Source organism: Pseudopodoces humilis, chromosome 20 (genome assembly GCF_049639895.1).
Source record: "Pseudopodoces humilis isolate 2021_Gansu_Grassland_sample_001 chromosome 20, ASM4963989v1, whole genome shotgun sequence".
NCBI classification, from domain to species: domain Eukaryota; kingdom Metazoa; phylum Chordata; class Aves; order Passeriformes; family Paridae; genus Pseudopodoces; species Pseudopodoces humilis.
This window is the reverse complement of record NC_142219.1, coordinates 8,499,057-8,515,146: the sequence shown is the minus strand read 5'-3', so window position 1 is coordinate 8,515,146 and position 16,090 is coordinate 8,499,057. Positions and strand designations below refer to the sequence as shown.

Here is a 16,090-nt window from a genome sequence, read left to right as displayed (position 1 = left end):
TCTTCAAAAGGCCAAAAATGGTATCAGCATGGTAGGAAAAAGGTAACCAGCTAATCCATCCAAGGTAAGACTCAAAAATAGGTAAGGTTTAAGAGGTAAACTGCTTACAGATTGGATTCCACTGCTAAATTAGGTGATTCAAAGAGCCTTTGAGAAAAACAAAGCTTAATGATACATTTTAACAAAAGACTTTTCCATCACAGAAATTGGAGATTTTTTTTGGTAAAATGTCTTTTCCCATCACAATTGTTAAAACACATGATTATAGCTTTAAAATATATATATATATATATATATATATATATATATATATATATATATCCTGTAGCCAAAATGAAAAAGTGAGAGAAAAGAGAAATTATTGCCTGCATACCTGGAGTGGAACAAAGGATGCTGTCTGGATTGACAGAAGCCTCGTAAGGAGGAGGTGGGTCATCAGGATGTTGAATATCTGGGTACTTGTAAGCAGTATAGGGTGGAGGGGGATCGTGAAAATGAAATGCTCCACCTTCCCCATCGTCTGAAAGATGCAGTGGAGTAAGGCCAGTTCCAAAACCATCGGGACCATAATCAAATCCAGGCATCCTGCGGCCCAAGTTGAAATGGTGCACTATTTCAAGAGAAGGGCAAGGAGTAAGTGACTTTATCTCGTGCTGTCTTCTTCAGTTTAAGTCAGATCTCAGCACTGTTTTCCACTTTTCACACCTCAGGAACTCATGTCTCCTGGAGACCTAGAAAAGTCTACATAACCCATCCAAGTCAACTTGCTGCAATTACACAATACCCAGGCCCACCTGCTCCCAGTCTATTTGTCCTGCATCACATCTAAATTTGACTCTAACCTCTTCAAACTACAGACTACTGTTCCCACAGAAGATATCTCAGATTAGGACGACATACAAACTCAAATATTTTTCCATTATCCACTACGAAAGTTCAAGTTTGAAGAGCCCACCAAGACACAGGCACAGTCAAGCAAGACAGTGACATTTCTCCCTTTTACATGCACCAATGTGTCAATAATAAGCACAAGGTGAGAGCTGATACTCACAATTTGCTCCAATCAAAGACTCTATGCGCTCTCTCCGCCTCTGGCGCAGCCGATGGACCATGAAGAGCAGCAGAGAGAGGATGAGGAAGGAGGAGATGCAGCTCACAATCAGGCGCATTCCACCGGCCATTGAGTCAAACAGGCTGTTGCCATCTGTTACATAAAACATATAAAAACAGCCTGTTATTTTTGTTCAAGATTCACTTTTCTTGATGTTCTTCTGTCAGTAACGGAGAGATAAACGTAGAGTGGAGATTCATTAGCCTGGTTTAACACTTCTCCATGTTTCAAATTTAAAAGAAAATCATGAATCATCAGGTGATTTATCTTTTTACTGCAAGAAGATCTGAAAGTTTCTAAGAATATCTTCCTCAGGCAAAGGGGAAAAACGTTGAAGGCTTCAGGCCTCCAAAAACTGGAAAAAAGAAAGATTTTGCACATCCACTTGTTTCCCTTGTATGGCTGATGATATTATACTAAAGAGGAAAAGGCTTGAGAACTGGCATATCTATACACTATCTAACTTCTGAATAGCCTTACACTCCCATTTCCACTAAAAAAATCTCTGAACATAGTCACATATGGGTGACAATGACAATCTAAATTCCACATGACACCAGTACATTGGTTAGCACCACTAAGTGATAGGAACATGGTAATTATCACTCAGGAACTGAAGAGATTAAGGTGAATGGGAAACCTTTTCCTAGAGTCATACTAAAAGCAAGTGGCAGAACAAGAAGCAGACCCAGGAGCTCAGAACTTGGAGTAATCCCATTGCTAACCAGATCCACATTGGGAAGGCTGCTGTGAACAAACTACCACTGTACTCCTTGTGCACCAGGCACAAGAGACATTCATTTTTCACAATTCAACTAATCACACTTGGTTATGCTTAAGCAACACAAGCACACACAGGTACTCTACACAAAGAAAAATGACCTAAAGATGATGTACTGTGTTCTTTGCACCCATTTCCCATTAAAGAGTTCTGAATGAGAAACACACCCAGGTTAGGGGTGGGTAAGAAACAGATGGGGTGGCCTCAGAACGTGGCCACCTGCTGCTGCAGGACAAAAGCACTAGCAGGGATGGCCCCTCTTCCCAGTCACTGCAGGGCCACTTCCCAGAGGAACCAGCCAGGTCCTGGCCACCTCTTTCCTACACCCACTCCAGCTGCAAGAGCTCCCTCCATACTTTCCCTTCCACTACCAGCAACTGAAGCTTTATCAAAGTTTCCTTATAAAAGAAGGCTAAAAGCCTCGCAAAAAAATTAAGTATTAGTTGCTACACATGCTAGTAACAGAAGAATCCACCTCATTTATATTGTTCCAGTACATGGCTAACAGGCTGGCATTCATTATGTAACGCCTTCTTGGCAACAAGGAATTCATTTAATAGTGCACTACGCATAAAGCTCGAACATTACACCCTCTCAGATCCGGCTGTGCAGCACAAAAGCCTGGGTGCTGTCAAACCTTTTAGCAACTATCGCTGACAGAGCTTCAAGTGCTGCAGTCACACACCTCCCAACCAGCACAGCCTCCTGAACACCACAGACCTGCCCCTGCACTCCTCCATCTTATGGCAATGCTGACTCCATGATCAGTGTAGAACAGTCAAGGCTGTCAGTAACAATGAAGTGCTTTTAGTAAAATATCCATGTAGGTGCAGAGGGCCAGAGAAGCTGACTTTAGTTGTGGGATGGATTCTGATGGTGCATCCCCCCTCTGCAGGCTGCCCTATGGTCTGAGAAATGCTCATTGGACTTCAGCCTTGATGAGCTGCACTTGGACTAAACCCTCCTGAGCTTAGCAGAAACACTGTCTGTTCCCAGGAACTAACAGGTGTCTAATGAACACCTTTCTTTTAATAGACAGCCCTGGAAACTATTTTTTCTTGCCTGAATAACAATCTACTTGGAGTGGTATTTTTGTTATTGCACCTTCAAAGAAAGTTACTGACTCCAAATGTAGCCAGGATGGAAAATTACTACAACTAGAGCCCATTCTCTTGTGACTCTATAAACAGCAGTCCAGAGTGAGATCCTTTTGATCTCTCAGTTCCCAGATAAGGGGATACACTCACGTGTATGTCTCAAACGCCAACAACAGGTGGCTGTGGAGCCAACCAAGGACTGTTAGTAATAACAGAGGAGAACTGTTGTTAATAACCAAGGACTACTGGTATTAACATGCCATGAGAAAGAACAAGATTTGTCTGGAGAAAGGAGGTCAGGTGGAGATAGGGCAGCACTTTTCTGTGAGGAAAAACCACATCACAGTACAGTGCAGGTGCAAGAATGAGAGGCAGGAAGTGGGCATGGACTCTAGGGAGGGATTGAGACCAGCAAAGACACCTGAAGCCCACATAAATACAAAACAAATTATTTCAGAAAACTTGTTTTTACCCTCAGTATAGTAGTGCCCTGTAACTGCACCAATTCAGTCACTAGAAAAGCTTTGGCACATTAGCTCTTTCCAAGTATTCTATTTCTTCTACTACTTTTTCACAGTTGTAGGTCTGTCTAAACAAGAGCCACAACAGAAAAATTATTTTCTACCACAACACAGAGCAGCAATATACAGACTACCTTGGTTTCAAAATATTCCTCTGCTATTTATCTTTGGCTAAGTGAGGAGAAGCATCTTTGAAACTACTATAGCTGTGACTGCTCAGCTTACTCCTACCTCTGAAAAATCCCCCTACTAACAAGTCCTTGAGTAATATTTGTTACCACTTGTAATCATTGCTCACCCACTCACTCTGCAAGAGCTGATTACCTGCCAAACCAAACAGCAGGATTTATTTCCCCCAGGTCTCTCCCTGGGTGATTAATTTACTTACTGTTGATTAGTAAACTGTTTTCTTTCCTTTGCAACAGAACTTAGGGAAGATACATGAAAGAATTGGATGGAGATAAATACATGCTGATTAAAGAAAGTAATTAATTAATTTTTGTCATCTGGAATAGTCATTTATAACCACCCAGAAGGAAAACTGAAATATTTAATTTAAAATTTTCAGTGTTTATCACTAGCTAAAGTAACTGCATGATGAAAGAAGTTGGATGACTGCTTGATAATTCCTCTCTAAAAAATTAAGTTACTGAAAAATCCACCAGAACACTTCAAGCAAGAGTATAATGAAGCAGTCTCATTTAGCATCAATACAGGAAAAGAGCTTAAGGATGAGAAAGGATGTGGTAAAATACACTCTTCAAATCAGTATTCATGAAATAGTTAAGATCCACAGCAATAAACAAGGATTAAAGAACACGACACGAGGTTATCCCAGGTCATCTTATCCTGTCTGCTGGGTGATGCTTTGCTGACACTGTTCCTGAAGATAAAAAAAGTGAAGCCTAAGTCTTAACTCAGCTGATAAGAGTGGGAGGAAGACTCCTGCTTTTCCCCACTCTTTCACTGACAGACCTACCACACTTGCTGCAAACATCTGTTAAGCTTAACCATCAGAACAAACGCGACACAAGGAGAGCCAGTGGCCTTTAATGATTAATTTCTCTAGTTAGGAAAAGTAAGACTGCAAATTTGGAACACAATAAGCACCCCTTTATTTGTAACAGATTGAAATAGAAGCATCTGATAGGAAGAGTTGACCTTCTCTGTTTTCTAGAGGAGTTCAGAACAACAGCTTCTTAATGCACTCAGATTAGATTAGGTTCTTTTCAAATATCAAAAAACACAGTATCACAAAATGGTTAAAGGGAACATCCTGAGATCACCTAGTCCAACCCCTGTTCAAGCAGCATCACCTAGAGCAGGTTGTGCAGGACAGAGTCCAATAAGACACCGAATATCTGCACAGGTGATTCCACAGTCAATATGCTCCAGCATCTGACCACCCTCACAATAAACTCCAAGTAAGCTACATTTCCTTTCTGTACAGGAAAATAACCTCCCCAAAATCTGCACCCCAAAACAGTGACTGACAAACAGTTCAAAGTCAACTTCATTGACTTGATTGATCTGAAACAAAAACTTGCACTGATATGCCAAATCAAATAACCAAGATTGCAGGTCCTGATTATTATTGAAACTCTATATAATTTTAAAACTCTGCTTCCCACATGATCCCTGCATGAAAACTTCCACACACATAAATATGCTCATCACCAGAAAAAGATGCTTAATTAATGCTCAAGAGAAAAGTGCTTTGTTTTCATGACAACTAAACATGACAAAGGAAATGTACCAGATGCTCTACTAAAAACCCACACTATTATCTCTCTCCAAACTGAAAATAAACTACTGCTTCTCCTTTCTAAGAAGCATCAGGGATAACTCATTTTTACCAGCCACAGCCTGAAGTGTTTCCTTTCTCATGATTTGAGACCTTTCCCCACGGGGTGGTTGTACCCAGCAATGTAGAGGCACTGCAAGGATGTGCTGTTTCAAACAAAGCTATACCCAAAGATACCCAAGTTGAGCACTCAACTACTTTTTACTGACAAAACTGTAACAATAGAGTCTTACCTGGGTCTAAGCAGGTAAATTTGCAGCACTCCTTGGGGTCCTTGCGATACTGCTGACAGCCCTGGGGCCGCTCACACAGAGCAGCCACACACATCTCAGGTTCACCGTTGTGACACGTGCAGCTCAAACAGGGATCATTCCCTTTGGGAGTGAAATAGTAGCCTTCATCAACAATGTTGTCTTTGATATCAACACAAGTCTGGCCTAGGAAAGAAAAGCACATCAGTAACCACGGAATCCAGATTAATTTGTTGCATTAAGTGATTTGTAAACATAAACAGACCACCAGTTAAAATCCAGGCCTTCACATTAAAGAACTTGGAAAAGGGATCTCCAGGGAGTGGGAAAGATAATGGATGGTCTCCAGGGACACAGAGACGATTTTCAGCTCACTGACAAGGTGAATTTTAGGTATTTAATGGAACTGACATAATTCCAAGCATCCTCTCCAAGACAGAGGAAGGCTGAGAAGCTTAACCTTCACTGCCAAAGCCTGCTGCAGCTCCCTTCCTCTTTCCTGGTATTAGGAAAAGCTGGATCTTTTCTAGACCAAATCTGAAGGCCTTTGAACAGGCCAGGACTTAAAAAGAAAGGCAGGCAATAGTACTTCCACTGTCTTAGCAGCATCCTGATCCCTGCCTAGCAAGGGAAGTTTAGCTGCATTTTGCCCACTGACCTAAAGGCAGGTGCCAAAACCAGAGAGAGCAAACAGTGCTGGGACCTGGCAGAGGGAACAACTGCTCAGGGAGGATGGCCTGTCCCCTCCACCCTATGCACAGGTCAGCTGGCACGGTCCACAGGGAAGGTAAGACTGGAAGAGAGCTGAGGAGGTCTCCAGCTCAACCTCTGACCAAAGCAGGGTCAGCCATGACATCCCAATGGGCTGCTCAGGGTTTTATCTAACCTGGTCATAAAAACCTCTGAGGACAGAGGCCGCACAACTTCCCTGGCACTCAGTTGCACCCTTTATGACCCTCAAGTTAAACACCTTTTCTCCATGCAATGAAGCACCATCTAGATCAGGTAACGTTTAAGATTACCTGATAATACTGCAAATACCTCTGTTGGTATCAAGGGTTTTTGGAGTACAAGAATGAAACATACAGAACAAAAGCCTTTTTTTCCCACCTTTAAGTCAGTGACCTCCACTTATCTTCACATTCTAGTTCTAAAAGCTGACTGGAAAGAATTTAGTAGAATTTGCTATACTCTATATAAACCAGAAATAAGCGTTTCCTCATTTTAATGTAAAATTAATAACTTCAGAGCAATGTTTACTAATAAGGTATTTTAAAAACAAACCAACCAACAAAAAACTTTTTTTGCCCAAATTTATTTTGGGGCTGATACTGCTGCCTAATGATTTTTCTGTAAAACTCTGTACTGTGTGACAGCCACACATTATGATGCTCTTCTTCATTAAAAACAAGCAGAAATATAACTCCACCCTTTTTTTTCTAATTCACTGGGCAAAAATTAGAAAGGGTAATGAAAAAATTTCCAGTTACTTATTATATGCATATTTAAACACACAACACAGTTAAGACTTACTCCTTTTGCAGAGGAATGAAGATTTCTCATAGCAGTTTTCAGCATACCAGCTGTGTAAACCATGGTGCCGGAGGGTAGGAAAATGGAAACACTGGAGCTGAGCACAAAGAACGTTTTCCTTTTCAGACATAGCCGTACCAAAGATAGGGTCAGGGGGTAAAAACACTTCTGAAGAGCCTGGAATGAGATACATTGGCATAAGCAGCCTATGGGTATGCAAAGCTCTAGAGAGGCTCTGTAACATCACTCATTCCATGCACAACAACTCCAATACAAAGAGTCCTCCAGCTTCAGCTCCCATTAGCAACGCTGCTCTGGGGAAAGGCAAACAGCTGGGAGGGAAGGGGTGACTCACACAGAAAAGAGGCTGCTGTTTTCAAAGTACTGGGTAATTCTGTCACTCTGAACCAGGAGAAGTGGTACTCCAACATCACCAGTGCTGCTTCACACAGCCCCAGGGGGTTTGCCTGACAATAGTTATACACCTCCTCAAACCACGCTCAGCTTGGTCACAGTTGCTACCAGTGGAGCAAGAACCCACACAGCAATCTTGTGCCTGACACTCCATGCATCCTCCAAAGTGCTTCCAAAGATGTGCATCCACCTGTGCAGCCCCCACAGAGCCCTTCCATGCTTGGGGGGGATGCACCAAGGCATCCGCAGTTTGGTCCTTTCAACTCATGAAACAGCATCCTGATCATCTCCAAACAGTGCAAAAGGTACTGAGGGCATTTTCTGGAGGGCTTATGTTCCACATGTCACAACAATAAATTAAAATTTTCAAGCTATGGAACCCTAAATCACTTTTCAAACAGGTATTAGGAATTCAGTCTGCCTCAATACAAGCCTAAAAAGAAATTTTCACAAACTACTGAATGTAACTATGTACTTTATTTCATAGAGGCATCTCTTTATTGAATATAAAGCTTGAAAACAGAAGATTATTTAGTACTGAGAAGGTTTAAATTTATATAATGCATCAAATTAAATAAAACTAGTGAGAAAGTTATGATTTTCCTGTAATTCATGCCTCCCTGTTGCGACCACTCTGTCAGCAGATGGCAGTGCAGTCAGCTTTCCAAAAAGCAAAGAAAGGTCCTCTTAAGGAGAATCTTTGTATTCATGTGTCAAAGGAAGTATTTTTCAAGACCAAACTGTTTGAAAATTCTGATCATAATTATGTGTCTGTACCTAAAGGAAAGTTCTTCTTATAGATTTTCCATGGATACTGCAAACTATGCATGAGAAAAAAAACTATTCAGATTAGTTTTCAAATGCTACACTGGAACTCAGTGCAGATACTTTAAAAAACACCTGTTACAAACTTTCCATCACCTAAACCAGTGCAGGAATTAGACAGGCAACTGTACACATAAGAGTTCTATGATGACTTTAACTAAACTCTCAACTGAATTAGCTAAAAATAAAATGCATAGAAGCATAACTTTGTATTTTCAGCAGAGGGAGCTGCTTGTTTTGCAATTGAAAGGGTTTAGCCAATGATGCCCATCAAATTAATATTCAGTTTTTCATATAAAATGAGATATATTTCTGGGATTATGCAAATTCTGACATAACTTTAGTAAACTATCTGAGATACTTTAAAAAGAAAAAATCTGTGTAAATTCTGCAAAATTCAAGTGTACTGTTTTAGTATATAAAATTCTACCAATTTCTAAAAAGTTAAAACTTTCAAACATGCTTCACTGGTCTGCAAATACTAGAACCAGGAATCAGCAGTTCATCTAAACACCACAAAGAAGGAGAAATTACAGAGTAGTTTCCCATCTCTCAGCTTAATCAAGGGGAAAGCCCAAATAAACTGACACATGTTCTTTCCATGCCAGTGTGAAAACCCATAAAACTTCTTAAACTTTAAAATAAGATGTGTGTTTAGTATTAAACTCTTCCACTTCTGCCCTATAAAGAGAAGCAGTTCACCTACACTATTTCAATACTATCAGTGAAAGAATTCATGTTGTTCTTGCAAATCATATTCATGCTTTAATACAATTTCCATGGGCACTGAACTAAGCAGTAATTTGAGAGACTCACCTTTATAAGCTACTTCCCAGTGACCTTCCAGAGAGTGATTTCGATTGGTGATCACATACTGATATCCCACCCAGAACCTGCAAAACAAAAAATTAAATTACATTCTAAAGATACAGGCCAAAACCACAGTAACAAATTAAATTACACAGAACCTTCTAATGTCTTCATATGCAAAAGCTAACTTTCAAAACATTCTGATGACTTTTTTCCTTATCTTTCTGGCCCATACATTGGCCATGTAGAGAGACTACAGTTGAGGAACAGAGGAAAATACTTGATAAAATATTTGGTGATTTTCTAGGTTTACAAATTATAACTGACTGTGTCTTTTATTTCTACTCATAAGCAGCACCTTATTCTGTTGTCATGGCAGCACATCAGTATCTCAAACCCAAAAATCACACAAGCAGCATCCAGAAGTCAAGTATCTCTGAACACAAATAACTTAGGTCAGACTGTTCTGGATCAAACCACTGAACTCTCCAGAGACAGAAATACACCATTACTCAGCCACTCCTGGTGACCTGTCATGGCAGCCCGCGAGTGACAAAAATCCTACACGTAGAAAAAGAAGGAATTGTTTGTTGTGAACTAACAGAATGAAATGTCTAAAGCTACCCAAACATGGTAGGTGCAACTCAAAATACCTTTTTACTTTATTCCTATCTCAAAGTTGCTCTTTTAGAGCAACTGTTAGAGCTACAGGAACTTAATGGAAATCAAAATCTTGTTGAAAAATTTAAATAATTATTTCTGTACAAGGTAGTGCAGCAGTAGTCATTGTTAAATCCACCTTCCCTGACACAGTTCAAGAATACCTGTACATTGCTAAGATAAGCTGAAGGTAAGAAGACTGCTGATAAAGAGACTCTGCTGAATTGAATTATCTGCTAATATTAATTAAAACATAAAATGGAGATGGTGCATTGCCAATCAGCCAACCAGCACATTCATACTGGGTTATTCACCTGATGTCAATTCTGCCATTAGATTTTCTACACAAACTGAACCACCAGTATTTGTACCACACAGAAACCATTCTTTGTAATGTGAGATCTTTGTCCTTTTCTTCCTACTCACCTACGCTGGTCCTTCCTTACAAATGTTTTTTCTTCCAAGTCCCACTCCTGTGCCAGGATGAACCTCAGCTCCTGGTCTGCAGTGAAGGTGGCGAGGGATCCGTTCACCCGCTGACATGTCTGCACAGCGTCCCAGTAGTTCTCCCCATTTAAATACACCTTGTAACAGCTGGCTGTGCCCTCATAGTGGTGCCATCCTGTTGGGCACTTTCCTAGGAAACATGAAGAATAGAAGGGAAACCATTCCCCCCAAATTAGGATCTTTAAGATAATGCATCCTAATCAATAATCACTGGGATGTGTACACACAACAGTGTGTACACTTCACCTCTGGAGGAGGAGGTGCACATATTACAGATCTCTAAAGATTTACTTTACTACAGTTTCTGATAAATGTTGATATTTTTTTTACATGTTTTTAAAAAGATGAAGCTCCTACTAAAGTTCCATCACATTGTCACAGCCTTTAAAATTTTAAATTAAGACTGACCATCTACTGCGGAAGACATTTCCCTGCACATCTGTATAAAACAAACTTGATCAATCCAAGCAAAAACAAGCAGTACAAAAACCCCAGAGGTAGCCAATTTAATGATTGTGTCTTTCTATTAGGTAATTATCAATACATAAAACTTATTGTGAAGTTTTCAAGCTACTCTAACAGTCTCAACAGTATTCACATAATCCTGCTCCCAGAGTCAATCTCTGAAGATGACAGAAGCTCTGGGGAAATTCTTGATTGCTTTGGAAAAAGCATCACTGTAAAGCAGATCTTTAGGAAGTAAGAAGGTGATGGTGTGAACTGCTGTTTCTGCTTTCTCTCAACTCAGCTGAGGGAACTTGAAATAAAAGCCTCGAGGCATTTCTGGATGAAACAGGTCCATGCGCTTTTGACCGACATTCCTGGAGGTGATGGGTTCTTAACAGAGGGAATCATAGGACAGGAGGATGACATTTAAAATAGATGTGAAATATGATTTTAGCACCTGCATCTGCCCTATTAATTTTGCATTACCTAAGAAACTTAAAATTCAGAAACTGTTTTCTGTTCATTGCAATTCACAGTTCTGATCTCAAGCCTCTTTATTCTGTTTTCTGTAACTGCAATGAGTTGTAACAGAAAATTGCAACTCTGTTTTCACAAAAAGAGGATTAATAGGGACATAGCATTCTTTGCATGTCCTGGTCTACTACATAAACCATGCAGGACAGATATAAAAGAAATGCACAAACACTTGAAATAGCACCACATGTCAAAGTTTGGTCAAAAAGCTATGCAAGAGCTTTTTCATTTAAAAATAGCCTAAATTTCTAAATTAATTAGCAGAAAGATGGCCCAGATTTTCCAGTCTGCAACTTACTGCTAAAGCGGACAGGCTGTGCCACATTGACGGTGTGGAAGCGGGTGGTCTCTCCTCCTCTCCCTCGATTGTGCCTTGAGTCCACATTCTCCTTCCCATGGTAAGTTCGCTGGTCCCCTGTCAAGCCTGGGGACCAGGAGGAATAGTTAGTAGTGGTGAAAGATGCAAGCAAAGGCAGATTTCATTTTATTAAACTTTCTCTGGGCTTTAATTCAAGACATATGTGATACATGACTCGGGTAAGCAAAGGTGGCAGGTTCCTTCAATAACAGCTTGGCCATTTTACTCAGCAGGTAACTGAAATACCTTCAACTGAAAAGAACCAACAAGCCATTACATGAGTCGTGCAGGGTAAACTAAGTATTTTGGGAGATTCTCACCAGCCTGCAATTGTACACAGGACCTGCTGCTCATCATTTCAACTGCTGCAGCAAATGCATCATCCCCATTGTATCTGCTCCTGTTTACAGAACTACCCACTCTCCAGCTGCTTTGTTCCTCAGCTGTGTTCAAGGACATAAGACAACTCCTCCAATACATTTTCCAACACATGCTCTGAGATGTAGGATGTAATTAAAACCAGGAAAGGAGACACAGCTTCAGCCAGAAGAACGAAGCTTTTTTATTCACTCTCAAGCTTCTAAAGGAAAAGTTAGTTGATGACTTCTGAAATAAACCCCCACACCCCCTCATCTCAGTGTCAGGGTTAACAGGTGTACATGACAACTGGATTCAGTAAGTTAGGACAGTGTAAGGTGTTATTCAAGAAAAGGGACTAGAGGGCTCCATGTGCCTACCAGGAGTAAATAAGGAACACCCAATTCAGGTGGAGGCAATGCAGGGTGGGCCATAGCCAGCAAAACCGGCAGGTTTCTAAGCAGGAAGGCTGGCACAGTAGTGGGGAGAAACCATAGAGAAGAATGGAGATGGGCACCAAGAAAGATTATTGTGGAAACAACGGATTAACCTTAAAAAAAGAAAAACTAAAAACCCAAGAGTGTAAGTGTTGTAAGTACCTACTTGTAAGTTACCTACTACTACTAGATGTTATAGAAGGTAATAGGGTTTAACCAGCACAGAACTATGTAGATATTCATTTCTATATAAAAAATTTGCTTATTTTCCTTTAAAGCTGATTAGGTCCATTTAGCCTTCCTAAACCAAACAAAGTCATGATCCCAAATAAAAGAAGCTACACAGTCTTCCTCAACAGTCTTGTTTAACTACATCTGTTTGAAATATATACAAAACCACGTCAATAGAACCTTCTCTTTTTGGACTATCTTTGGAAAGCAAGAGGTCCACGGCAATTTCATGGTAATTTAACAGTTGCAGGATGTTCAGTGCATTACCTGGGGAAAGACCTCCACAAGACCCAACATCAAACAGTGCACTCCTTGGAACAAATGTAGGCACTGATGAGCAAAAAAAAATCCCTAGCTGGAGCTCAGGAACAGCAGAGTCGCTTTGCATTCATCTGGCTCTAGCATACTGAGTTTGCCCTGGGTTAATGGGATAAGCAAGGACTATTTAATTATCACGTTATCCTAGGAATTACATGTCTACAGAGATCACCCATTAAGGAATGGCTGTGCATAATACACTCGCATGGCCTTACAGGAATAAAGCAGCTATCTAAGAATATGCTATCTATCACAGGCAAGAAGTCAGTGCCAAGAAATTCAGACAGTGTTCATTTCAAAGGAAACAAAATGGTAAAATAATTTGACAGTGAAGATTACTGATTTTTTATTACTTTAAAGGCTAATCTATTTTTAGTTTTAGAATCTGTTTTTAATCCTAATGGTTCAGTAGCACTATTTACACTGTGATTTTCAGAGTGATACTGAGACACTAAAAAATCAAATCTTCAATTATAGCAAGACTTTAAAAATAACACTAACTAATGTGGAATGCTTTATCAAGTTCTACTGAGCTCAGCATGGGGAGCTCTATTTTCCCATGGCATTAAGTGGTAACAGCTAAACCTAAAGAACCAGTCAGAACCAAACACATGAAGAATCAATTCCCTTTCAGAAGTGAGAGCAGATGCAGCACCATATGGCTGACCCTCCACAGCTAAACAGAACGCCCACGAGGACTTAACAATTTATCTCCCACAGGAATAAAACAAAAGTTCACAGGCTTTAACATGCAAGGTTAAGGAAGGGTTACACAGGTTAACATCATAAATTAACAGAATTTATGTCAGATGCTTTGAAAAATAGCTACACAGATCCCACACAAAGAGAGTTCCATCAGTCCGCACCCAGGAAGCAGAACTCATTCCTTCCTCAGCATCAGCTCTTGTCAGCAGATTCGCTGCAGAAACCAGGACTGAAGTGGCACAAAGCATCCACCACAAGTCACTTCTTCAAGTCCGGTGCTGTCTGCTGCTTAATAAACTGGGAGCTCTTCAAATATTAAATTGCTTCTATTTGACCTGAATATCTGTCTCCCAAGAAAAGCATCGATGACAACTTTTTCCAGGGCAATAAAGACACGCTAACAAGCCTCTAAGTCACTTGACTGCCATGAAAAGCTGTTGCAGATTCTGGTGGCAAAGGTGTAATTGGACTGGTTTTCTATTTAGCTTTTACAATACTCTGCAGTAGAATTTTCCATGTACTTTGCTGTCCCTACTTCCTTTTTACAAATAATTTTATCTTTAAAAATAGAGTACCATGGACTCGTCTTTAGATAACAACTCAGAAGATCAGAACCTAACCATGTTTGAGTGTTTCACAAAGAAAAGGCCATCATTTCCAGTGCTTACATGCACACTTCATATACTGAAAGCAATGCCATTTCAGAAAATCAGTTATATTCCAAGATCTTTATTCTTCTAAATACTACAACCACAGGCAATAACAGCAACAGTGGTATTTTCACTAGCCAAGAAAGATATAGATCTATTTCTTTGACTTTATATAATTACTCCAGAAATGTCATTTGCTGGCTAGTTGGTGCAGAAAATGAACTCATGGGGCACTATTTTTTTTCACCCTTCGAATATTAGTGTGGTGAACACAGGCATCCTCCAATCTGTTTCCCAATGGATCAGGTCACGATTAGTATTCACCCAGCTCCTTCCAATTTAGAGTTGCTATCTAATTCAGTCCAGCACAATTATAGTCTTACTATAGGGCTATACATCAAGAGAAAGTTGTCCAACAGTGGTGATTCTGTGGCTATTTTCAGTTATTTAAAACTTGAAGCAACCAATTCAGAATGGAAGTTTGCCATGCTGACGGCTCCTTCTACCTTTTGGAAAACTTGTGTCACACATGTCAAGTCACTCAAGCAAAATCCTTCACAAGGATGGATGTACTATGTCAAATGATGCCAAAATTAAACTGCTTGTGAAGCAACCAGACCTTGCCATATCTTATTAGTACCAAGATTTGAGTTGCTCCTGTTTAAACACACAGATTCTGAACATTTACATAAAAGCTGCCTTGTCTCCTAAGCTTCAAATTTTCTGTCCAGCATATTCCCTCCTGAAAGCTTAGAAAGCTTCTAATTCCATCTGGTAATTTGAGAGGTGAGAGAACTTCAAGATTAAGTCCAGTTTTGTCCCTCGGTATTTGGAAATATAGTTCAGAAGCTCCTAGAGAGGAATGACTCTTCTCAGATCAAGCAGCTCCATGCTGTGTGTTATCAACTGTATTGTGCTAGGATATCAATGCCAAGCAAGAACAGCATCCTGCTGTGCTGAGTGCTATTCAAGGTAATGGACTGGCAGAAAACAGCTTATAATTTAAACATCACGAGGGAAGGTAAAAAAAATAGGAGTTCAGGAAGGGCTCAAGAAAGGTGTGGAAATGCTTAGAGGTTTTTATCATTAATACCTAGCTTTTAAAAAGGAGATGTACTAAGAAGTGCACAAATGTCAAGAGTCACTTCAACCATACAAAATATCCTTGGTGAAACAAAACACAAAGCTGTTTTTGATCACAGGTTGCTGCAGCTGCTGCTTCATCAGAAGGGAAAGATGTAAAACTGATATGGATAGGATTTATGAAGGGCACTCAAATTTAAGACATCCATTTTCATTCATAGTCAACAGAAAAAAAAAAAAAAATCAATCCTGCAGTTTGGGAGGAAAACACAGCCAGAGCTATACTAAACCCTGCTCTGCTCAGCCTCCTGACAATGAGTTAAACCAGAAGGCCTGCAAAGAAGGTAGGATATCTGCAGAAGCTGATCTGATATTCTGGTAGAAGCAAAGCTGGAAATCCAATAAGCAGTAAAAGGTAAACTGCAGATCCCTTCCCTCTTACAGGTTTAAATGCAGAACTTTGATAAAGGTGAAAAAATTGTTTGTACTTCGCTTGTGTAGAAACATGAGAGAAAGTGATTAGTAATAATAAATTCCCATTTGTAAAAGTCCTTGTTTAAGATATTAATGCCTGTTTCTACCAGTTCATAGAATACATCACTTTGGTGTATTCTAAATATTGACCACTTTGGTCTATTCTATGTACTCTAAATCCT

At 40.0% G+C, this 16,090-nt stretch overlaps 1 protein-coding gene across 2 annotated transcripts in view; it reads right to left on the bottom strand.

The window, feature by feature from the left end:
• The window catches only part of DGCR2 (DiGeorge syndrome critical region gene 2), a 42,595-nt gene that overhangs the window by 2,801 nt on the left and 23,704 nt on the right, over window positions 1-16,090 (bottom strand). For both annotated transcript variants that reach the window (XM_014253917.2, XM_005524400.3), the window contains exons 3-9: window positions 11,594-11,719; window positions 10,234-10,444; window positions 9,154-9,230; window positions 7,099-7,275; window positions 5,548-5,751; window positions 1,052-1,204; window positions 374-610 (exon numbers count right to left, since the gene is read on the bottom strand). In XM_014253917.2, the coding sequence (XP_014109392.1) occupies window positions 374-610; window positions 1,052-1,204; window positions 5,548-5,751; window positions 7,099-7,275; window positions 9,154-9,230; window positions 10,234-10,444; window positions 11,594-11,719 (1,185 nt within the window). The remainder of the gene's footprint in view (window positions 1-373; window positions 611-1,051; window positions 1,205-5,547; window positions 5,752-7,098; window positions 7,276-9,153; window positions 9,231-10,233; window positions 10,445-11,593; window positions 11,720-16,090) is intronic.